The 26,765-nt window shown below is 37.2% G+C and overlaps 1 protein-coding gene across 4 annotated transcripts in view; it reads left to right on the top strand.

The window, feature by feature from the left end:
* The window catches only part of LOC124555453 (muscle calcium channel subunit alpha-1-like), a 566,027-nt gene that overhangs the window by 112,071 nt on the left and 427,191 nt on the right, over positions 1–26,765 (top strand). For all 4 annotated transcript variants that reach the window (XM_047129373.1, XM_047129372.1, XM_047129371.1 and 1 more), the window contains exons 5-7: positions 861–1,013; positions 6,570–6,775; positions 7,087–7,190. In XM_047129373.1, the coding sequence (XP_046985329.1) occupies positions 861–1,013; positions 6,570–6,775; positions 7,087–7,190 (463 nt within the window). The remainder of the gene's footprint in view (positions 1–860; positions 1,014–6,569; positions 6,776–7,086; positions 7,191–26,765) is intronic.

Below are 26,765 nucleotides of genomic sequence, written 5' to 3'. Positions count from 1 at the left end.
TCCTGGCAAGGAAGGGGTGGTGACAGGAAAGGTATTTGGCTCCGTCTACAACTAACATTCCCAAATCCAAAAAATTAACGTGTCGATCCCATGAAGATATAGGATAAAGGCCATGGGAAACAAGACAACTCAGCCAGTTGTAAGGGGACCTTCAAGTTAATGTAGATTGTTAACCACGATGTAGCTCAGCATTTATTTACATCAACAAACTTTGCCAAAGATCAAAGAAGTAATAAATGATAGATAAAAATGCTGGGAATAACTAGGGATCAAACTTGAGACCTTGGATCCGTAGTCTGGCACTGAAACACTTAGCCAAACAGTCACTTCATGAAACTCTTTAAACATGATAGTGCTTGTTGCAAGGAAGTTCCAAAATACAGAAATTACAAAATAAAGGCAAAGGAAGTGCACTGTTCTTATCCACGAGGACATAACCAGATTGCAAAGTAGACAAACATGAAGGAAAGAAATACGTTTCTTAATATATGTTCCAAAAACACTGCAGATTATTAGTGTGTCCATAGTAGCACAAGAATGCAACAACTCTCTCTGAAGTACATAGCATAAAAGCACAGAACTATATTCAAAACCCAATGCTATTGCTGCCTGGTCTGATCAGGAGATCAGTAGTAAGGTGAACAAAGAAGGGGAGTAGAAACACTGTAGACCTTTACAGGGTACCAGTGTTTGCTAATATAAGGCTAATATAAGCATTACAAATGGGTCATTGATGCCTGGTGACATCCTTGAGAAGGAAGATCATGGTCCTTCCACAATGGTGCATAGACTTACCTTAATTTTAAGAATATAATCTGTTTTTTTATGTCACTCATTATGGCCTTTTCTTTAATTTGCAGGTCTACAGGTTGTGCTAAACTCAATTCTTCGTGCCATGGTGCCTTTATTACATATTGCTCTCCTGGTATTGTTTGTTATTATAATCTATGCAATAATAGGCCTGGAACTATTCTCAGGAAAGATGCATAACACGTGTTATGATAATACAACAGGTAGGTAATGCTACAAAATGTATGTTAACCATAAAACTGATACATGCAACAATGCAAATATACTGAAGAATAAATTTCCTTGAGACTGAGAACCATATGTCCACAAATCAGCACGGTTTTAAAAAGCATCACTTGTCCAGAACTCAGTTTTCCCTTTTCTCACATGATATGCTGCAAGCTATGGATGAAGGGTACAGGCAGATCCCATATTTACAGAACAGCAATTGACATGGTGCCCCACTGCAGACTGTTAACAAAGGTATGAGCATATGGTATATGTTCCAGGATACGTAAGTGGCTTAAAGGTATTTAAGTAATAGAACCCAGAGTGTTGTCTTCAGTGGCTAGTCTTCATCAGAGACAAGGGTATCATAAGGAGTGCCCCTGGGAAGTGTGATAGGACTACCATTATTTTTTATATACGTAAATGATCTGGCAGGTAGGGTGGGCAGCAATGTGTGGTTGTTTGCTGATGATGCTGTGGTGTGTGGGAAAGTGTTAGAAGTTGAACATGAAATTCACTGGACTCTAATTCTTGCATTCATTTTCTGATGTACCAGAAGGAGAATCTGCAATAACAACACAATCTGTGAAAATAACACTATAAGCATATGCAGCAACTCATGTTCAAAAAAGCTTAAAGTTACTACAATTTTCAGATGATATGTAATCTGAATCACCATCACAAACTTCATTTTCATCATCTACAGACTCGTCAAGGGCTTCGTAAATCATTTACCATTTTCTCCAAACATTTCTCTTCTTCACTGCATGTTTTGAGCACAAAATCAACATAGAAGCAAACAAAATGTACAAAACAGAGTGTACTCGAATGTCACCTAAAGCCTACCACACAAGAGACAATAATTTTTCAAGTGATACAGCTACTCATCTATGAAGCCTCCCGATCTCACAGATAATTCTGGGAGCCATAAAAATATGTTTGATACCATGGAAAATCATCGTAATTGACTTGATGTAATATTACATCCACCACACAATTTGATTTCCTGTAAGCGCTGTAATACTATGTCGACCGCACGCTAAGTGTTAAGAAAATTTAGAGAACCAGCATTTGAAGCTTATTGCAGAAAGATTCTACTGCTGCCAAAATACATTTTGCATAAGGACCACAAAGACAAGGTTAGAGAAATTAGGGCTTATACAGAAGCATTTAGACAGTAATTTTTCCTTCACTCTGTTTGTGAATGGAACAGAAAAGGAAATGATTAGGAGTGGTGCAAGGTACCCTCCATCACTGCCCATATGGTGTCTTGCAGAGTGTGAATGTGGATGTGGATGTGGATGTGGATGTAGATGTAGATGTAGATGTAGAAGAGCAGTTTGTACAGTTATTTGAACTTCATCATCGACAACAAGGAAGTACAGAGTTTCTGATCCTTGGTGATATCTGTAGAAAAATTACAGCCAGTCTCAGATCAGACATGAGTGGAGGCAATACATAAATCAGAATGTTCAAGCTGTCTGAGGGTTCACATTGATAAGAACTGTAATTTTTACAGCTCATCTTGAACACTTTCGTCAAAAAAATTCTCCATAGTATCTGATTATGCCCGAAGGAGTGCAAAGAATGCTGTTTTTCTTTTGTTAGATGTGTCATCATTATCAGGTATAGTGGTAGCCTTCAGTGATGGATAGAATTAGTTTGAGCCAAGTAATTGCACGCATAAAGAAATCTATGAATGATTAGAGGACACATTATTTATGAATCTGCATACTATATTTCTCCTTTGTTAGACAGACATAGCTGACTGGCAAAATAATGCTAACAAAATTAATGAATTCTTCTTGGGAAATAAGTTGAGTATCATCTTCATTTTGGAGTGACATTTTTACAAGCTTCTCCTCTGGCAAAGTGTGTGGGTCCTGTTGGATGCTGCTGTTTATCCGATTCAAGTCTAATCAAAGAACACTCCTGGCAAAGTTTTTGCGATAAATCATCCCAAGCAAGCTGAGATAGAAGCTGCTGTCTCTCTTCATTAGATTTTCGTGTGTTTTCCATTATTTCCTTGATTATAGAGTCCTAGAAATGCCTAGTGCAATAGAGCATCTTTGTTTCTTTGAAGTTCAATGCATTATCTTCAATGATCCTATGCTCCAGTACTGCTGACTTGTTTTTGTAGCCAACTTGGACATGCTTATCATGCTCTACACATCTCTGTGAGATGCAGTATTGAATTTGGCTGATGTATTGGTAGTCAAACTCACACATGATGCTGTCTGTGTCAGTTGTCCTTTTTTGTAGTGGATTTTTTGAGGTGCCCAGCATTTCCCTAATTTTGCATACAGACAGAAAACTTTTGTTCATATTATGCTTTTCTAGGACCCAGCCAGTCTCACTGGTGTGGAGTCCAGCATGTGGTTGGAATATCAGGCCCTAGCTGTTATCTTCTGTCTTTTCCTTTTCCTTGTGGTAATCTGTCCTGAGAGAACATTTTATGTGTGGCCCTGAGTCGCCACTCCTTCGGAATGTTTCACGTAGCTGTTCACTAGTGTTAGTGTGAACGTATGAGTCTGTGTGTGTCTTCTTGGGGTATACCATGTGCCTGAGTGTAGTATACAGTTTCTTCTGTATTACGGTGTTCAATAAAAGTAGAAAATTACTATCCCCTACTTCCATGGTGAACTCATGCTTTTGTGTATGCTGTTTTCTTTCACGTGACTACACCATAGAAGTTCTATCCATGTATTGTGGAAGGACTTTGGCTTGAACAAAGAAGTTTCAAGTGCTGTTTCTTTGCAGTGATTCATGAATGAGTTGGCAGTGAGTGGAGCCAGTGAAGAGCCTATTCTTACCCTCTTTCGTATTCATGGAACTTATCCCCACATTGAAAATAAGTGGTAGTGAGTGTGTTTTGCGACAGTTGTAGTGTGTCCATGTCACAGTGCTTCTCTAGCACTTGTAGGGAGTCTTGTTTTGGCACCCATGTGAAGAGTGATGTGATGTCAAAGTTGAGCAACAGATCACCAATGTCCAGGTGCATGTCTCAGAGCATTGACATAAACTGTCTTGAATTCATGATGTGGAGACATTGTCCTGCCAATGGCTTCAGCAGTTGTGGTAAATGTTTTGCCAAACTGTAATTTAGAGAATTTGTCATATCCACTATTGATTGTAGAGGGATTCCCTCTTTTTGTATTTTCGGAAGACCATAGAGACAAGATTGTGCTGGTAGTCTGGGATACAGTGCATTACCAATCGTGTCATATAACCCCAAATATTCTCAAGTCCTGGGTGTGTGTTTTACTAAAACCATGCCAAGAAGTTGTAAAACTTCGTTTATTGACAAAAGAAACACCATGTAGGATTATCAGCTATGTAAGAAAAGGTAGATTGCTATTTACTGTAAATAAGACACATTAAGTTGCAGAAAGGCACTGTGTGTGTGTGTGTAGAGGTGAACTATGTGTAAATTAAGGCTTTCTTAGCAAACTACACTGGTGAATGATTTTCAGGAAATAAGCTAAGTGATGTCTTTGTTTTGGAGTAACATTTCAACAAGTTTCTTTCTTGTTATCTTGTGGCAGAATTTTTGGATTCTATCAGATTCTGCTATTAGCAATATGCTTGGCTCTGTAAGATTCCTTAGGACTAATGAGAATTGACACGTACAGCATCACATTAGTGTTCAGCCACCAATACATCAACCATACAAAGTGCTGCATCACACAGAGATGTGTGTAACATATGAAGTAAGTCAACCTGTGCCACAGCAAGTTGGTAATAGTGAAGCATAGTATCTTTGAGAGGTACACATTCTGCTGTGAAGAAACCAATGTGCTGTGTCATGCCATGGGTTTGGGATTCTATGATAAGAGAAATCATAGAATACAGATGGCATGAAAATCTCTGTGACATAGGCAGTGCCTTCCATCTCAGGTCCACCAGGGACAACAGATTAGCAAAAATTCACCAGGACTGTTCCCTGATTGGGTTTAATGCCCCATCAACATTGAGGTTATTAGAGCTTTTCCTGATTAGAACACTAGCAATGTGCAGGACAGATAGGTGGTCTCAGGACATTATGTGTGGCCAGTACCTCACCACCTGAGACTCCCATGTCCAAAAGCTTGCTACTGGCCTGACTGATCTGGGCCCAAGAGATGAAAGAAATGACCTGAAATGAATAAACATCAGTGTCCAGAAAGAGCCAGACACTTCAACAGCAAATTACAAGTTAGAAATTTGTTAAAAATGTCACTCTTAAATGAAGGTATTACACAGCTGATTTATTGAGAAGAATTAATCCTTACAATTTGCTGAGAAATCCTGTATTTGCATAATAAAATTTATGTCACAAATAGATAAAACGTTTTTCTATTGCTTTTAATACCTTATTCAGTAGCGATAACTATGTCTGAAGGAGGGTTGTGCTGTTGTTTTACAAATTCCCTGTTTTATCTTTTAGAGTTTCGTTAAAAAGAATTATGCAGAGCTCAACATCAGTTAAATTAATGTTGTCATTTCAACATCAAATTGTTATTGCACTAACTGCTTGTAATGACACTTAAGTACTGCTGTGACATTTTTTATTGCTACTTAAGTTTTTTGCTAACTTAGAAATTTATTTCCTGCTGGGGCTTGTTGGCACTACTAGTCTGAATTTTATCTTCAGGTCCACTATCACAGTACAGTATTCAAAATCATTCCCTTTTTGTCTCCATTAAATGGTCTTGATTCTATTTTTGTACGTATGACTGTTCACACTTATTTTACAAATTCTGTTGCAACATGACACCACACTGTATCTATTCAAAGTGTGTCCATTAAATTTTTAAAATGTTAAAGTGATGCTCAGAAAACTGTAACACAGTGCTGATACTACATTTAACATTTAATTTTCTTGTGTAGATATTCATTTATTAAGATGTCATAAATTTGGATGGCATGTGTTCTTGAGTGTGGTTGTGTGAATAAAACTACAACAGCTAAACTGATTTTTGCTGGCAACTGGAGCATTTGATTTCAGTGAACTTGTAGTCAACAATTAAGTAAGAACTCCAGCACTTTGAGTTGTGGCAACTCAACCACTGCCTCATGAGCAAGTACATTACTCAAATTTCTTCATAATCAAAATACACTTTCCAGTATTTGTTTGGGTGATAATAGGAGCTTGTCATTGTGGTTGTTGCTGATTTTTATGATGATGACTGAGTATTTTGGCGGGGGAATCAAAAGATGGGAGTGACATTTGTTAGTTTTCAATAGTTTTTTACAATATTATTCTTTATTATTTTTAAAATATCCACAAGCAAGCAAAGATACACAAAATTCCCTTGCCACATGGCAAGAGACACTGAACAAAATTTGTTTTCCTCCATACTATTTATATCTTTTCAAATGAAAGAACCTTATATTCTGTAAGACAACATTTATCACGTTTTTATACATAACTATGTCTGCTGCTGCCTGGCAGGTTGGAGTTTTTTCTATCTACACTTGAGTCTAGTTTAACTTTGAAAACCTTTGTCAAATTAATTTAGTGATTCTTTGAAAAGACATGGCTGGCTTAAAAACAGACAATACTTTTACAGATAAAATGATGCGTGATCCACATCCATGTGGGAAAAATGGAGAAGGTGGTTTCCAGTGTTCTGAACTAGGTCCAAATATGACATGCAAAGAAGACAGCTGGGATGGTCCAAATTTTGGAATAACTAATTTTGATAATTTTGGCCTTGCTATGCTAACAGTTTTTCAATGTATAACTCTGGAGGGTTGGACTGATGTTTTGTATGATGTAAGTAAATCATTATTAAGGTAACTGTAGATATTGAATATATTTTAAAAATTTTTCAAGAGACTAGCCACTTGATCTGTCTATAAAGAATGCTATTGATTTGGGAATTTCTATTTGTCCCTAACATAACAGAATGATTTAGTTACAGCTGTCAGTTTTGTTTTAGTATTATTAAGTGTATGACTCTGATATGAAGCAGTCCTCTGACTGTTTGTCTTTATCCATGTAAAAAAGCAAGATGGCATATGGGATACATTACAAACTTCTTGCATATTTAGTTACAGACATGAAAACTTTTTTTTTAAACACAGATTGAAGATGCGATGGGAAATACGTGGCAGTGGATATACTTCATCTCAATGGTTATTCTCGGAGCATTTTTTGTCATGAACCTAATCCTTGGTGTCCTCAGTGGGTAAGTCTGTTGCAGAAGTAGTAAGGTATGCTGACATCTACAGATATTGTGATCAATCACTAAAATTATGATTCCATTGCCATAGATGTGTAGGTATGAGAACATTGAACTTTTGCAGTAGTATGCAGTTAAAAGATTAGATTTCACGTAAAATTTAGTGCATATTATTTCTTGTGATTTTGTTTAGCTGTTTCCTTTTCTCTTTTTCATTTCATGAGAGGTCACTTAATTTAGGCCAAACAGCATTACATGAAAAACTAAATAGACAATCAATTCTGCTGGAGACTGGATATTCTTTGACAAAGATTACAGCAATTCATGAGAATGTATAAGTGTTAGTTACAACCAGAGCCCTTAAGTGCATCATATTGCTCATTGCATTTACATACCTAAATATGTAATGATTATAATAGAGGGAAACATTCCACGTAGGAAAAGTATATCTAAAAACAAAGATGATGTGACTTACCAAATGAAAGTGCTGGCAGGTCGACAGACACACAAACAAACACAAACATACACACAAAATTCAAGCTTTCGCAAAAAACTGTTGCCTCATCAGGAAAGAGGGAAGGAGAGGGAAAGACGAAAGGATGTGGGTTTTAAGGGAGAGGGTAAGGAGTCATTCCAATCCCGGGAGCGGAAAGACTTACTTTAGGGGGAAAAAAGGACGGGTATACACTCGCGCGCACACACACACATATCCATCCACACATATACAGACACAAGGAGACACATTTAAAGACCTTTAAATATGTCTGCTTGTGTCTGTATATGTGTGGATGGATATGTGTGTGTGTGCGAGTGTATACCCATCCTTTTTTCCCCCTAAGGTAAGTCTTTCCGCTCCCGGGATTGGAATGACTCCTTACCCTCTCCCTTAAAACCCACATCCTTTCGTCTTTCACTCTCCTTCCCTCTTTCCTGATGAGGCAACAGTTTGTTGCGAAAGCTTGAATTTTGTGTGTATGTTTGTGTTTGTTTGTGTGTCTGTCGACCTGCCAGCACTTTCATTTGGTAAGTCACATCATCTTTGTTTTTAGATATAAATATGTAATGACATTAATGAGATGATATATTATCAAAATGTAAAGTATAAATGCAAACAGAAAAGAACCAGTAACGTAAGACTGTACTGATTGCCAAAATCATGGCCGATTTCATCATATATTAGTACTATACCCAAAATAAATCTCAGAGGTTAGTTGAAAAGCCTCATAGAATTACTTGCACAAAGAGCAGAACAGTTCGTAGTGGTCTGAATTGTGCATTTGGTGTAACAGACATGCAACTGAGGCTGAATACATTTTGTTAAGGAGCAGAGGAGGGTTTAAAATGGAATGTTCTTTGTTTAAAGTGTTTAAAAACCCAAAATATAGGTGGGAAGCAGGAGGCACAGTCTTCACTTTTTTCCTCTCTCTCTCTCTCTCTCTCTCTCTCTCTCTCTCTCTCTCTCTCATAAATCTCTCACCCATAAATGGACAAATATTATGTCACAAGAACATTTATTGACTGAAAATTCTTTTTTTTGATTGAAGTTCTTTAATTTTACCACACATATAACATACCTGAAATAAAATATTAATAATGAAAATTAGAAAATGTGTGTCTTTTAAACATCAGTCTCTAGGTCTGTGTCACAGTCAAAATGTTTAACAAGAACCTAAACAAAACTGAAAGCTTCACTAGCTTTAGGACGAATTGTTTTTAATTCTTTTTCGAGCTAAGAGTACACATACTGACTACTGACACCTCCTCCCCCCAGACACACACACACACACACACACACACACACACACACACACACACACACACACACACACAAAAATATATATTTTCCACAACCACTCAAAGGGAGCCAGTAGGAGTATGAGACAGGGATGGCAGCATGTGCAGGGGATAGGAATGTGACACATGGGCAACAGCACTGACAAGTTTGTGCAGTGTGTGATGATGTGGGAGGGGTGACAGAAGATAGGAAGGGGATATGGTGGGGAAGTGTGTGTGGGTACACAGTGAAGTGGATGTGGGCAGGTATTAGTGGAGATTGAGGCCTGGAGAATTATGGGATGAAAGAGGTATTGCAAGGGCATCTCCCATCTGTATAATCCAAAAAGGCTGGTGCTGGGATGGGGTTTCCAGATGGCTCAAGTCATGAAGCAGCAATTAAAATTGAGCGTGTTGTGCTCAGCAACATGTTCCACCACGTGAAGATGTATTTGTATCCCTCTTGAGCTATTTGTGATTTGCATATTTTATTTAATTTTTTAAGTTGTGTTGATATAATCCATAAGTAACCTCTGCCCTCTTATGCTCCAAGTATATTTATAGATATCTTTTCACTGGAACAATGTATTAATTAGTATTAATTTATTGCATACTGTCTGAGTTCTTCACCACAGTCATTCATTCATTTTTGCCAAGGGTATAGGCAGATTTCTAATATGGGCACTCAAATCTCCACAAATTAATGCTACTTGGTCTGTTATTATTAACTTTAGTAATTTTTTCATACAATTTGTCAAAGATGTCTTTCTTCTCTCTTCTGGTTCATATACATCTATGGTATTTATATGATCCTTGTCAGTTTGAAATATTCCTTAATGTACGCATAGCTCATTATTTTGTTTTTTCATTTTTTGTTTGTTAGTACAGTGACTATACAGTATTGTCTTCTATTTTGTTGAACTCCACTGTAAATAATTGTATAGTAGCCTAGATCTTCAGTTGCTTTTAACTTTTTCTTTGTTTCAGTTATGACCTCGACATCTGCCTTTCGTTTCATCAAAGTCCTGTTGAGATCTAATGCTGTATTTCTTAAGCCTCTTACATTCCATCTAAATCTACATAATTACTCTGTAGTTCACACTTAAGTGCTTGGCAGATGCTTCATCGAACCACATCAGACTATTCTGATACCATTCCATTCTTGAATAGCATATTGGAGAAATGAACACCTAAATCTTTCGATGATGCTCTGATTCCTTTCATTTTATTAAAGTGGTCATTTCACCTTTTGTAAGGAGGAGCCACAAAATGCTTTTGCATTCAGAGGAGAAAGCTACTACAGAAATTTCATGGGAAAACCTTGCCACAATGAAAAATGTCTTTAGTTTAATGATTCCCATCCAACTCTTGTATCATGACTCTCTCTCTGCTATTTCATAATAATATAAAATGAAGTGCATTCTTTGAACTTTTTCAAATCCTCTGTGTATCATATGGTGTAAAGATTCTATACCGTGCAACAGTACCCCAGAAGAGGATGGACAAGCATAGTATAGGGAGTTGCCTTTAGTAGACTTGTTGCATCTTGTAAGTGTTCTGCCAATAAAACACAATCTTTGGTTCACCTTCCCCACAACATTTTCTGTGTGATGCTTTGAGTTTGTTTGTTTGTAATTGTAATCCCTGGATATTTAGTAGAAGTGATAATCTTTAAATTTTGTCATTTATTGTGCAACGAAAATTTAACAGATTCATTTAGATATTCATGTGGAGGACCTCACATTTTATATTTTTTAGAGTCTTTTGTCACTTTGCACCACACAGGCATGCTGACTAAATCATTTTGCTATTGGTTTTGATCTTCTAATGCCTTCACTAGATGTTAAACAACAGCACCATCTGCAGACAATCAAAAAGGGCTATTCAGATTGTTTCCTAAAAAATTTATGTAAATCAGTAACAGTAGAGGGCTTGTAGCACTTACTTGGGGAATGCCAGATATCACTTATGTTTCACTTGATAACTTTCTGTCAGTTACTACAAACTGTGACCTTTATGACAGGAAATCAAATATCTAATTGAACGATTGTGATGGTACTCCATAGGCACACAGTTTGGTTAGACAGCACTTCTAGAAATCTAGAAATATGGAATCAATGTGAGATCCCCTATCAATAGCGCTCATTACTTCATGTGAATAGAGAACTATTTGTGTTTCACAAGAATGATATTTTATGAATCTGTGCTGACTGTATGTCAGTAGATCATTTTCTTGTAGGTATTTCATAATGTTAGAATACAGTACGTGTTTGATAAACCTACTGTAAATTGATGTCAGTGATACCGGTCTAAAGGGTCTAGAATTCAGCAGATTACTTCTGTTTCCTTCCTTTAATACTGATGTGACCTTTGCAACTTTTCAGTTATTAGGTATAGATCTTTCATTGAACAAGTTGTTGTAAATGATTACAAAATATGGAGCTATTACAGATGCATACTCTTGAAAGGAACCTAACTGATATACAGTCTGTACCACAAGACATGTCTTTATTGAGTGACTTAAGTTGCTTCACTAGAATGAGTGAAGCTATCTGCTTCTACATTACTCCTGTTGGCAGCTGTACTTTTTGTTTAGTTGTGGAATTTTTAGTGCACCTTCTTTGATTAAGAAAGTTTGTCAAACCACGTTCAGTAACCCTGCTTTAGTGGTGCTGTCATTAATAACATTACCATAGCTATTGCACAATGATGGTATTGATTGTGTCTTACTGCTGATGTACTTCAGATATGTCCAGAATCTCCTTGGGTTTTCTGCCAGATTTTGAGAGTGTTTGGTTGAGGAAGTTATTAAAGCATCTCACATTGAAGTCCACACAAAATTTTGAGCTTGTGTTAAACATTGCCAATCTTGGATATTTTGCACTATTTTAACTCTAGCATGTTTCTTTTTGTTGCTTCTGCAACAGTTTACTGGACTGTTTTGTGTACTGTCCTGTCAGCATTTATTACAAATCCACAAGTATTTTCAACAGTATCAATGCAGTCTGTTCTGTCTCTTATTAATTTACTTGGTATAAATCTCTCTGCTACCATCAATACTGTTTCTTTGAATTTAAACCTCATCTGGTCTATGCTTGCATAGTTAGTGTGCTTTTTAAGATAAATATATGTAGGTACCTTAATTTAATCTCTTATACCAAGTCATTTTTCCTCGTCACACCTAGTTTGTCTTTGTATACATCCATCCATTGCTCCCTCCCTCCACTTATGACATAACTGGAGTTGTTAATTAGTGGGGATTGTATGTACCCTAGCACAGTTCCTCAAATCTTCAAAAATTCATCTTGTACAATGGTAGCTCAATTACTGTCTACTTTTTATTTTGATTAACAACACACAGATCTCTGTAAATTATTAATTGTTAGTGTTTAGCACCTTCCAGAATCGAGGATAAGGTATGGCTTTTAATAGACAACTTACTAATTCATCTCCTTTTGAAGCAGAAGGCTGTGGGCACGTAAATCATTGCGCTGATACTGTTGAAAGTGCTTGTAGATTTGCAATAGATCCTGATAGAAAATAAATTACAAGTGAGTTGTGAATATGGCATGCTGTAAATCCATAATTGTAACTGAGGTGTCACAGTCAAGTTCTTGCTGAAGGAGAAAATTTTTCATAGTAGTTTATGCTTTCTGCAGATGTAATTTATATTTAATTACTTTTAGTTCAATATATTGTGCTAAGTCGCAAACTTTACAAGTGTACTATGTTGATGGCAATGTCAGTCCAGTAGTGTCCTCTGTACAGTATTAAATTTGTTTCAAACAATATATTTTGCGAAGAACAACTATGTTCCTTCACAGGATTCACAACTTCAGCCATACACTTACGTATATGTAATTCGTACATCTCTGCCAGTGGGTGAACATTGGTTGTGTAAAATATATTTGGATTAGCTCTTCTGTTGTAATCTGACATAGTCTAGGAAACCATTCATTTATTTCCCCTTACAAGTTGTTTTCACTTTATTGGTCAAATCTATTACTCATGTCGCATATGTTATCTAAAATTATGTGAAGACCTAAAATATTTTTTACAACTAACTCATTCTAATGTTAACTGTTGTAAAGAATATTGTAAAATACAAATTTTAGTAGAACATAACTCACCTGTGAGAGATGTCACGTGTTTTTTAACAATATCGTGACCTGGAAAAATTCACTCTTGTAAGGAATGTGAAGTTAAGATCAGGCTAACTCCAGCACACAGTTACATTTAAGCAGTCATTCTTCCTGTGCTCCACATGCGATTGGAAGAAGACGTGGCATGGGCTCGACTAATGTCTGAAGTAGTGCTGGAGGGGACTGACATAAAGAATCCTGCAGGACTGTCCATAAATCTGTAAGAGTATGAGGGGGTGGAGATTTCTTCTGAACAGCATGTTGCAAGGCATCCCAGATATCCTCAATAATGTTCATGTCTGGGGAGCTTGGTGGCCATTGAAAGTATTTAAACTCAGAAGAGTGTTCCTGAGCCACTCTTTAGCAATTCTGGACATGTGGGTGTTGCACTGTCCTGCTGTTATTGCCCAAGTCTGTCAGAATGCACAGTGGACATGAATGAATGTAGGTGATCAGACAGGATTCTTACAAATGTGTCACCTGTCAGAGTCGTATCTAGATGTGTCAGGGGTCCTATATCAATCCAACTGCACATGCCCCACACCATTATAGAGTCTCCACCAGTTTGAACAGTCCCCTGCTGACATGCAGGGTCCACGGATTCATGAGGTTGTCTCCATACCCGTACACATCCATCTGCTCAATACAATTTGAAATGAGTCTTGTTCGACCAGGCAATATGTTTCCAGTCATCAACAGTCCAATGTCAGTGTTAATGGGCCCAGGTGAGGTGTAAAACTTTGTGTTGTGCAGTCATCAAGGGTACATTAGTGGGTCTTAGGCTCTGAAAGCCCATATCGATGACATTTTGTTTAATGGTTTGCACGCTGACACTTGCTGATGGCCCAACATAGAAATCTGCAGCAGTTTTTGGAATGGTTGCACTTCTGTCATATTGTACAATTCTCTTCAGTTGTCATTGGTCCTGTTCATGCAGGATCTTCTTCCGGCTGCAGCAATGTTGGAGATTAGGTGCTTTGCTGGATTCCTGATATTCACGGAACACACGTGAAATGGTCGCATGGGAAAATCATAACTTCATTGCTACCTTGGAGATGATGTGTCCAATTCCTCATGTGCCAACTATAACTCCATGTTGAAACTCATTTAAATCTTGATACTCTGCCATTGTAGCAACAGTAACCGATCTAACAACTGCACCAGACACTTGTTGTCTTATATAGCTGTTGCTTACTTTAGTGCCATATTCTCTGTACTTGAATATGCATGCCCATACCAGTTTCTTTGCCACTTCAGTGTGTCAGTATGATAGCAGCATGTGGATCATTTCAGAGAGGGCTAAAGTGATGCGTGCAAAGAAGGTGAGTTGGGCAGCTCTGGCCTGCTGTGAGACCAGGTGATGTCAGTTGGCATGATGGACCAGGGCCACATTTGAAACTCTCATTGTCACCTTGCCACAAGCATCAGGCACCCATCTTTGCTTATGCTCAATATCCAAGGCCCACCCCCATGCCCTACTAAGTGTGTACCCCTTGGAATTCGAGCAGAAACAGAAAACGATAGTTGATGCTTGATGCTTGTAGCGAGGTGGGAGTAACAGTTTTAAGTGTGGCACCAGCCCCTCATGCTATCTGGCCTCACTTGGTCCCACAGTGGGCCCAAGCTGCCATGAGGTGACCAACTGCCCTTCCATGTGTGCATTACTTTGTCCCTCCTTGGAAGGTTCCAGACACTGTTTTATTGCACTTACATAAGCAGAACACCTTGACAGCCCCACCAGTCAGTGATTTTAACTCTTGATGATGACAGAGACAGCTGCTGAAGACTTAAATGTTTTATTTGAAGTGACATGGCTTGTAAACAGAGCATGAAGCCTGCCACTGTGAAAGACTGTGAGGGCATCACCAGTTACATTACATCAGACGCTTCATAAACTGGCCATACTGCATCCACTACCAAACAGTTACATGCTGCCTTTCACTGCTGCAACAATGTGGATGTATGATCTGAGTTAGAATGGGTTCTTCTTCCATTTAATCACATAGATATTGCAATTATTCATTTCTAAGCTTACTTCAGTTGCAACCCAGTAGCGAAAGAGATAAGTGTGATATTCTATAAATTGATCACAGATAGAGCTGGGTGCTTACTGTTTGCACACTAATTTTTGTTCATCTGTTGAAATGGGACCCTTCTACAGTGAGCAACTTGGTTGTGGAAAGTAGTACCTTAATCTTCCCACATCTATAGTCATCTCATGTACAGGATGAAGCAGTTTAGTTGATATGATGAGCATGTAATCTTAAAGCTACACAAGTTTTTGCTCATTGCAGCTGGATTCTCAAAATTCTCTCTTAACTGATGCAAGTTATTGTTTGAAGATGAAGAGAAACTTATTAAATTTGTGTGATGATGGTAAATTACAGCATGTGTTATGTCAGATGATATCAAAATTTGATAATCATTGCAATCAATGAAACAGAAATAGATGGATAAAAACAATCTACCTGAAGAGACAGTGATCACTCAACATGGAAGTTATGAAATGACAGCTTAGGATGCATGCTTGTAGCATATGAGAAAGCAAAATTTTAAGTTTTATTGTGTTTTTTAGTGTTAGTTTTAATTTACAACTTTGTAGTTTCTGTGTAGGATTTTGCTCATGTAAGTGATAAGAATTGTTTATGAAACGACATCTTCACCTGATTTTCAAGTTTTGGCCCATCCACTTCACATAGGTTGTAATTATATACAAGTAAGTAAATTACACAATTTGTCTAGTTCCATTAGCCACCATAAAAAATGTCAAGTTATTACTCTCAGAGGAGAAATAAATTTTTGTAGAGTAATTTCTTCAAAAGTAAATATGATAACAGGAAGCCCTCAGTGGAATATAAATAATGGAAGGAGTGAAAGTATCAACTTGCCACATAGTTGAGGTCTTGAGAGGCCATTACATAATTCAGAGAGTTAGGAGGGGCAGTGGGAGAGAAATCGGGTGACATTGGTTGTGAAGCAGCTGAAATTGTTCCATTCTGATTTGATACTGAATAATTGGAAATGATGCTCCTTTCCAACTGGTTCAGAAACTCATTTGGAGGATTGTGGGCATGTGTGGATATGATGTGGGGGATGTGTTTGTGGTCTAGTGTAGGGTAATGCCTGTATGTGAAGGCTTTAGTCAGTCATTCAGAATTCTGGGCAATGGATTGCTCATCACTGCCAGTGTGCCATTCGTATGCTAATAAATCATAGCAAGATGCCCTATGCCTACACTTTTCTAAAGATGATTTAATTTTTTCTGCAGCAGACTGCCATATCATTGTGGAGGTGATAAATAAGATTATCAGAACATCATATAATCATGCACCCTTACTGCACCTCCCACATCCACACCGTAGATTTGCTTGTGTGATGGTATAAAATTTCAAGTGTTGATTGTATTGTACTTGTGTGTGTGGATTCTGCAAGAAGTGGAAACCAGAGAACCAAGATCTGTTTTGTGCCATTTAGACACTATTGACCCTCTTGTATACTGCCACCTCTGAGCCCTGCTGCCCCACATACAGCATGTGAAATATGTGTTTTTGCTATGTTGACAACAATGTTAGGCCTAGGTGTGATGATTTTTGTGTGCTGTTGGAAATGGAGCACCATTTTATCCTCTCTTGCAAGATAAATATAAGCAGTTTTAGTAAGACAGCAAGTGGGAGAAGTAATGGGATGAGAGTAAAATGCAGGGTGTTCGTAAAAGAATGTACTTATTGGAATGATATAACTGTTTAATTTAGATTATTTACAGAAAATCATACATCAAACAGAAGGTAAGCTGAACTAGTTTTACTTACAAATGTTCAGTATGTACACCTTTAGTTATATGGAAGACATGCAACCTAAAATCCAATTCTTTCAACACTTTGGTTAACAAGTCTGGAATAATGGAAGCAATAGCCCCTTCAATTCAACTGTGGCAAATCATTAGGTACAGGTGGAACCTAGACACAGCCTTATATAAAATCCCAAAGGAAAAAATCGCATAGTATGAAGTCAGGTGAACTTGGAGGCCCATGGAAAAGAACTCTTGTCATATTGACCATTATAACGAATGAAATGGTAAATATTCAACTACTCTCATACAGAGAGATACCAATGGGGAGGGGCTCCAACTTGTTGCCAAATAAAGTTTTCAGGTTTACCATCTAACTGTGGAATGAGCCAGTCTTGCAAAATATTTAGGTAAGCCACCCTTTTATGGTAGCTTAAGCAGAAAATAATTGTCTGTACACTTCATGTTGGGACACAGTGCAGAAAACAACTAATTTTGAGGTATCTCTTCAATAATGTAGAGGTTCATGAGGTTGTTCTGACCCACAGATATGAACATTATGGGTATTTACATTCCCACTTTAAGATAAAGTCATCTCATCACTACGCTCCACATGATAAAGGAAGTAATCTTCCCACTACAAAACTTCACTTGCAACGTTATAATGTGCACCATAATCATCTGGCTTTAAAGTAAGTACCAATTGAAACTGGTATGGACGCATGTGAAAACTTTTCTTAAAACCTTCTACACTTTGTCTGTGGCAAGTAAAGCTCAAGACTTGCTTACTGAACAGACTTCTTAGGATGTGAAGGTAAGATGCTCTTCTTGAGACACTTTTGGTCATTCCATGCCTTTTCCTTCACACACACAACCGGTCATTAATAAATTGACTGTACCATTGGTGGATGTTTTTGCACATGGGTGATCATCACAATTAAACTATAAATGAAATTCACATTGAACTGAAATTACAGATTCAGTCTTGATAAACTGCCGGACACAAAACACTTTATGTTCAGGAGTCACCATTTTGGTATGTGATGCTGCAAGTCGAAGAACAACAAAGCAGTACTTGCACATGCACTTGTCTAAAACTGTTTGAATTGCTGTTTAATTGTGACCTTGAACCAACACACTATAATGCTTACAGTTGATGCTATTGAAATTTGTGGCTGGGATATCCTTTTATGGATACCATAGTAAAATATTTATGTAATCAATTTACACAGACCTTCACTTATAGATAAAATTTATAGCTGTATTATTATTGTTATTATTATTATTATCATTATTATTATTATTACTGTTATTACTATTACTATTATTATAATCAAATTAATGACAATTTTCCATGTACTTCACCCTCTCAGTGACATAAGAGGCAGTACTTATCCAGAAAGACAGGCAGTAGAGGACTACTGCAAGTGAGCAGACAGTAGCAGAAGAGAAGTATGCATTGGCGGTCTATGTAAAATATAGCCATCAATTTGCTCTGATTGAAGTCAACAACAGAATTTTTCTCAGAGTACACCAAACCAAGAATAACTATTGGAAACTTGCAGTCCAGTGCCAGAGTGACAGCTTGCACAATAAAGCATTGCATGGGCAGTTTTTGAAGAAGATCGAAGGTAGAACAGATAAGGAAAAGACATGGTCATGGGTGACAATGAAACTGAAAGACTGATTTTAGCTGTGCAGAAAAAACTCTTCACAACTGTTACCACCAAAGCCGGAATCAAGAGATCAGCAAAAGACCCAAAGTGCAGACTCAGAAGAATCTCAGGAAGCAGTTGGCTACAGCTTGAGCTGTTGCAAAAATATTGCTTACCCTGATTATAAGCAGAGGCACAATTTTGTGGCACAGGTGAACCACAGGTAATTACACCAAAATCATCATCTGCCAGTGCTGTATAACTAGTAAAACCACAAGCCAGAAGAAAATTTTTTAAGACAGGCATGCCAAATTACTGTGGACTTCATACTTCAGACACACAGAATCCTGGAATACAATACATCATACATCACAGTTGTGAAAAAAAGGAAAGTGTGGATCATTGACACTGCCATCCAAGATGCTAGCAGAACTGAGAGAAAAAAAACCTAGAAAAACTTACCAGACACAGGAACTTGAAAATTAGACTACTGTGACTTCTGGTGTAAACTAATGAAAGTGATTCCAGAAGCAATGACAAAAGAGTTTAGTGGGCACTTGTAAACCATTGACATTGATAAACTATCCATTTACAACTACAAAAAGCCAATTTACTGTGATCTGCACGAATTACCCATATGTCACATAGTCCTAGATGCTTGGAAAGTGTCAGACTAGTAATAAAATAAGAAATACAGTATAGTGATCTGATTTTTTTCTGTGATTATTGTTATGATGATGATGGGATGATGATGATGATGATGATATAGATAGCCAAGAATCTGTATTGGTGGCATACTAGATTTTCTAGTGTTTATATATAGTACTTCAGAAAAAAATCTCATGCTGTAATTTAAAATTCACAGCCTTCCTCACTAAGTCCAAGCATTAGCTGTTGCATCACACACCTAATATGAATATGGAATAAATATAGTACATGTATTATAAACTGTCTCTGTGGACAACATGACTGGCTACTGCTTGTAATTAATGTTCTGAAGTCTTAGAGAATATATGACTCGTGGAATGAAATAACAAAACCTCTAGCCAGGCTATCAAGGAATGTTGATGCCTGCATCGTTTTTTTTAAGTATGTTTTTCTCCTTTGCTATCATATAGTAAAATAAATCCTCAATTTGTTAAATTACAGACTGAATATGTGGTTATTTTGGAATCATATTTGCCACAGCTTGATGAAAGGGAAGAAATGTGTTTGGAAAGATTATTTTCTCATTGAAGCTCTGCTAAGCCTGTGACATGTTACTTAGCTGTAAACAGACTGTTGTACTCTCTTTTCCAATTTACTTAGTAACTGTGTTTCGTTGGAAAACAGTGTTAATTCTTTTCAGTTATGATGTCAAAGAAGCTAGAGCACATTCAGCCTGTGTTTAAAGATAGTGAATAGTCTCCATGTAAGATTAACACAGCTTTAGTACATAAGAAACATGACCATTTACAAAATCAAGAAGAACAGTTGTTAAAGTTCAGGGCATTCCTCCCAAAAGTGGGCAATAATTCAACCAAAATTAGGATGAATCCTATAGAAACATCACATTAAAGTAAGTTTGTGGCCACCTACTGAGCTGTTTGCCCTTCCCAGTTGGTAAAGGATGATCTAGGTTTTGCGGAAGACTAGTCTACAGAATACAATGCCAGTGTGAGAGATCCTATATTGGTCAGAACACATGCACAATACATGGAAACGGTATGGAACATGGAACCATTCTGGGCTTCAGTTATGAAGATACCTGTCGAAATGAGATTGGCAAAAGATCTTACTAATAATGCTGACAGCTTTCAGTTTGATAAGGCATGGGACCAAATGATTTCTTTAACATCTTGAGAAAGAAAAATATTTGTGCTTAATTACATGTCCAGTGACAGTTTTAATATTTTGTCCACGGAATGTTAACCACATTGGCCTGCAATAACTAATTGACTTGTTCTAAATTATCCTAATTACTTTCAAACAATTACACCTTTGTTGCAAAACTGTACCTCATGGTGGGTCAGCTTGGTACCATAATTCCACTCTTTGTTTGACAATGAAAATCTGGACAAAACTCCATAGTGTAATTTCTAGGGAGTCTTGTTTTCAGAGCACAGAAAATGCTGTTCACTCTTATGTGTGAGTGACACTTAATATACTAAAAATGGTTTGATGATAGTAGGTAATTTCTTTGATTTAACAAAAGCATTTGATTATCTGGATCATGCATACGTTGGAACATTATGGGATTAAGGGAAAAGCTCAGCAGTTGTTCACTTCACATTTGGATAGTAGGAAGCAGAAAGTTGTCCTCTAGTGTCAGTGGCACGGAAAGTGCCCTCCGCCACACACTGTTGGGTGGCTTGCGGAGTATAAATGTAGAATGTAGATGTAGAAACAGAGATGTTGAGTCCCACTGAGGTCACCTAAAAGGGGGGGGGGGGGGGGGGGGAGGGGAGGAGAGGAGTACCACAGGGCTCTGTTCTGGGTACATTGCTTTTGCTGATTATCTCAATGATCTGCCACTAAACGTGACAGATGGTGCAAATATTGTAGTCTTTGCAGGTGACATGGGTGGTGTTATGAAAGACATGGAATGTATTATAAATGATGTAGCTAACAGGATATTCAGTAACATCACCACATGAATTTCAGAGAACAGATTTATGCTCAACTGTAACAAAATTTGATGCATACAGTTTCTGACACAGAACTCTGGTAAAAACGAAATTTTACTGTCCATATGTGGTCAGTCAGTCAGTCAGTCAGTCAGTCAATAAATGAGGTCAACCACTTTAAATTCTTAGGACTGAAAGTAGGTGGAAGACTTTCTTGGAAATATCATGTTCAAGATCTTGTGCAGAAGCTTAATACTGCTATCTTTACCAAAAGAATAATCTTCACTATCTTTGACACTGCAACCTCAAGGCATGTTTAATTTGAGTACTGTCACTTTGTTATCTCAGTTGATGTTACACTTTAGGAGTAACTCTATGCACTAACCAAGACTATTCTTAGTCCAGAAATGATAGGTCAGTCTGATCTGTGGTGTCGGTTTGCGGACTTCATGTAGGTCATGGTTCAGGTTTCTCAGAATTGCAGCTGCCATAGCAATACATACATTCCATCTTGTAATTTGTTATTGACAGCACTGACTCATTCAGAAGAAACTTCAACTTTGATTCAGGAAATACTAGATGGATAAACAATTTCGCTTGGAAAATATTTTTTTAAGCATAGTACAGAATGATGTGCACTGTTCAACAATTTCATTTTCAGTAGGCTTATAGTAAAACTGAAAGAAATAGTTATAAATCCAAGCCTTCAAATATAAGTTGAAATTTTTCCTTGTGGCACACACTTCCCATTCTTTACAGAAACTCCTTGCATTTATTGAAAACATTTCTCTGTAATTTTGTTGTTATTTATACTCACTCTCTTTTTTGTGTTTTTACATCTTACATTTTTTTTAAATCGGGATTCTGTAAAGTATGAGCTGACTTATTCCATGACCTAGTAGCTTTGTTTGTATGGTCCCATGGAAACTATGAATAAATAGAGCACAAGGTCACAAGAGGATGTTCATGCATTAGTAACTTTTGTGCATGCACTTCCACACCGAATTTTGAAATAAACGTAGCTATATACATTCCACAATCTCCAGTGTAAAAAAATGCACTTGAAGATGGTAGAATGATTGTCAGCTGAGATGATATGGCAAGATGTTGAAGTCATCTGGCTTTAATCCCAAAACCACAAGAAATACTCATCACACCAGGAAAACTTCAACAATACAATTTGAAAGGTTTCTTAATTCAGTTACTCAGATTTTATGTAATTACATATTCTGTTCCTTTATATATAGTTATAAGAAAAAGTAAAATGTTAACAAATTACACTGAAGAGACCCTTATTTAAGAGTCTTAAATTACATATTTTGAGGCACAATACAGATTTCAACTATACTACACAATTTTACATGTTTTAGTATTAATGTGGAATTATTGTACATTTTTGTAAGTCACAGACATTTTCATTGCTGGGCAAGTAAGGAAAAAGAAATTAAGTTTTATTATTGTGTTTCTCATACTGTCGTCAGTCCCGTTACACTCAAAGCCAATTTTCACAACTTTGATGTGAACAACAATGACTTTGCATTTTCAATGACTTCACAGTGTGTGTCAGTCAGTTACATGTAAGTTAACTATGGCACTGGTTGCACCTCCATTGTCACCAATGGTGAAAACATGGATTTCTGTCGTCTGTTGGTAAAAGAATCCCCTGCCAAACTTGTGAAAAACTTGTAGGATTTACGATGAACTCTCAAACTGAAGATCATTTACAAAGTAATTTGCATGTTAGAAATAAACAATGGATTTCTTCAAAGAAACAGGTTCTACTTCCATAGTAATAGGGACACCCTGCATATAATTGTGAATTTTACAAATAACTGTGTTTTGCATTGGTTGCAGGGAACATACCCATGAACAAATTTCAGGTACCTGAATTTCAACATTTTTTACAAAAATACTGCAACTGCAACATTCACAACAAGTCCACTCTCAGGAAGAATTACCTGGATTCTTGCTATGTTGTTGTGTTAGAAAAAAATCAGGGCCAATTTTGGCAAATCACCTATATGAATATCTCCTGATGAGATAACGGGTGCTGTAGACCTTTCCATCTCTAATCTAATTGTGGACAAGTTGGACTGTGGGGCTACATGTAAACCCTATTTAATTTATTGTCAACCTTTGTAGGCAACAAATGCTTCAACTATTGCTACATTAATTAATGATGGACTAAAGGTATTATGGCCAGATGGCATAAAAGAAGAGAGAGTCCTATTGATGTACACCAGTGTAGCTCCCTACGTGTTAAGTCAGACATCACTTAATGTATTTTATCCAAACTTAGTGCATGTTAAATGTATGGATCATACATTGCAACAAGAAGTGAAGACAGTTAGACTAAATTCCCAGAAGTAAATAAACTGATATCAGCAACCAAAAAGGTTTTGTTCAAATGTCCTTATTGTGCACAATGCTGCAAGCGGCATCTGATGTACCTCTGCATCCAGAGCCAGTGATAACAAGTTGGGCAACATGGATTGAAGCTGTGATTTTCTACGTCAAGCTCTTTGAAGCTGTGAAGCCAGTGAGGTAGAACTTTTGATCCTACAGTGTCTGTACATGAATCCTTGTCAGCATTCAACAGTTCTTAAGTGCTCAGTTAAGTTTCATACATCACAAGTCACTTCAGCTCACTTCCTGAAAGTATCAAAAAACTGGAGATTTCAAGTGTGCCTCTCCGAGAGACTGTGGGGGTAATGGAAGATGCAGGTCAAAATGTCAGCATTGCACCATGTGAACTAGATGGTGCTGTTTCCAGTTAACTGTGATCTGTGCTGAATAAGAATCCTGGATACTCAAATATTGTTATTGTGTCTCACTTATTTAATGGTGAAATTGTAGAACTCCCTGAGAATATTACTCCTAGCACACTCTCTCTGCATAAATATGCACTGTACACTTCTTGTGAAGCTGAACGATCTTTCTCTATTAGTAAAAACATATTGTCAGATATTGTCAGACAGAAGACTGGGCATGGCAGCAGAACATTTGGAAAAGTATATTATAATTAACTGTGCAGCCAAGTCCAGTGTGACTTAAATACTTGGAAAGGAGACACTTGTACCTCAGTACTTTTACAGTGGAAGTGAACTGATTAAGAATTAACAGTGATATTTGACTAGCCTACCTATGAAATTATATTTTCTAGCAAAACAATAAAATTTTGGATTTTACATGTAACTGCTCCATTACGTATTTAAGACGGCATGCTGAAAAGTAATGCATCTGAATTTTTTATTTGAAAGCACTTAAAGCTTTCTAAATAACACATATGTTGTTAACATTCTACCTCTTTATTCTACATGTCTACATATATACATCCCTCTGTCACTAGAGGGCTCCAAATTGTAGCGAGTAACTTGGTAGTGTATAACGTAGCTGTGTCAGCATGCGAGGAACAGCGTGCTGTAATCAAGTTTCAAATTCAGAGAGTTCATTGGAGCACCTTCAGCATGATAACGCCAGACCACACATGAGTGTTGTGACACCTGCAACAATCTGACACCTTGGGTGTTCACTGTCATCTATCTTCCCCCATACAGTACCGACTTGGCCCCATCATCTGGTCTTCCTCTCTTTCCAAAGCTTAAAGAATACCTTTGAGGACTTCGCTTTGGTAGTGATTAGGTGATGCAAGCAGAGGTGAGGTTGTGATTACATCAACAAAATCAAAATTTCTACAGTGATGGTATCAACAAACTGGTGTCTTATTGGGAGAAATGTGTTCGTCACCAGGGTCACTATGTTGAGAAATAAATATGTATACATAAATATAAAAGAGGTAGAAAGTTAATAAAGTTGATTTTATTTAAAAATCTTTGAGAGTTTTCACATAAAAAATTCGGTATATTTGGTATATTTTTTCAGTCTGATATTACATAAGATATAGGCTCTAATCATTAGTGTATATGTAGTTCCCACACTGATATTGTTAATTATGAGATACAGTAGGAGAAAGCTGAAGTTGTAAATCACTGGACTTTGACCTGAACCAACCAAGTGAGTCGTTTTTGTCAATCTGCATAATCTGTACCACATAACTTCAGGACTAGCATCATCAGCACTTGTTTTATACCAGATTTCTCTAAGTCTGTCTCGTGTTTTCTTGAATGGTGTAAGGTATAATGCTGCAATCATTACTTTTCTTGGTCCTCAACTGATCTCATTATTTTCTGACCTTGCTAGTAACAGAAAATAAAGATGCATCAAAATATGTTCTTTGAATGCATTCAGTGTTGATTGAACGTTATTTTTCTATTATTCTTGTGTACAGCTCTTCATTTATTCATTATTATCAGATAGGTAGCAATTTCAGTTCCTAAAACTGCCACTTCATTTGTTTTATTTGAACAAATGTTACTTTTAGCATATTAATATTTCCACCTGTGTACAGTAAAATGCCTCACTCAGAATGTTGTTGTTAGTTTTTTGGATACTTTGTAAACAATATTCAAAATCCTTATCTATTATAAAAATTGATGTATTTATGTTTGTATGTGTGTTCCCCATCTCGTCTCCTAAACAACTGGACCAATTTCAACCAAACTCGGTACACATATCACTCACTGTCTGGAAAGAATTGCTGTGGGGGTAAGAACAATGTACCAATCAAAGCAGTGGGGATGGGAGTTAGAAAATAGTGTAAATGACTGTTGTATCTGCCTGGTTTGGCAGACAAGAAATGTTTACATAGATTTGGTAGCACAAAGTCTGTTTAACAAGAGAGAATACATGTGTTACGATATGTGTTTCAGTACAACATATTAATTAATCACTTGACAATGACAGTTACTTCTTGAATAAGGAATAAGTGCTTTTAAAAAGAAATTATCTCCTCAATTAGTGAAATAACAGTAGTGTTAATTGGTAGGTCAAATGCCTGATGAAAACAGATACTTCTTGGAAGAACAAATAATCATCAGCGTAGTGTGAAGGCTGAAGACCTTTAGAAAGAAAACAAACACTGCTAGAAAATATCTCTAATTAATGAATACACAATGCACTATGCTAGCTGAAGTTAAAGCTCTGACGGGACACTCTGAAGTTAGTTTTGTGCACTTGGACACAGTATGAGTTAAAGTTCCAGAAGGACAGTTTAGTTTAAAAGTTCCAATTTGATGAAACAGTCAAGTCCAGGGTAGAAACAAAGATAAGAAATCTTACAACTCCACTACTGATCATTGCAGTGGTTCCAAAGAATGCAACTGCATTTAACACATGGCCCAGGAATCCCACCCATCTAAATACAGCCTGGGCACCAGCATGCCAAAGGAACTACTTCCAGTCCCGTAGCCTGTGGTACCAGCGACCTCTATCAGTGCCTGGGATGCCATCTGATGACTGGACAGATCATGGTCGAGTTGCACCTGCCTGCAGGAAGGCTGGGCCCTATTAGTTATGTGCCATTTCCCTCGGGTGCCTTATTGGTTGTGGGCTGGATAGGTACAAGGCCTGCTCATAGCACCCATGAGATACAAATACCAAAAATTTATTTGTCCAGTGTTTGTGAACAAGAAGTGCTTAGTAGCTTGCAACAGACTTTACACATAGATTCAAACATTTTTTAAACTTCTCAATGACAACCCCCACAAAATCATGAAAGG

This window comes from Schistocerca americana, chromosome X (assembly GCF_021461395.2).
Source record: "Schistocerca americana isolate TAMUIC-IGC-003095 chromosome X, iqSchAmer2.1, whole genome shotgun sequence".
NCBI classification, from domain to species: Eukaryota; Metazoa; Arthropoda; class Insecta; order Orthoptera; family Acrididae; genus Schistocerca; species Schistocerca americana.
The sequence above is the reverse complement of the archived record's forward strand: the minus strand, read 5'-3'. Positions and strand labels throughout refer to the sequence as shown.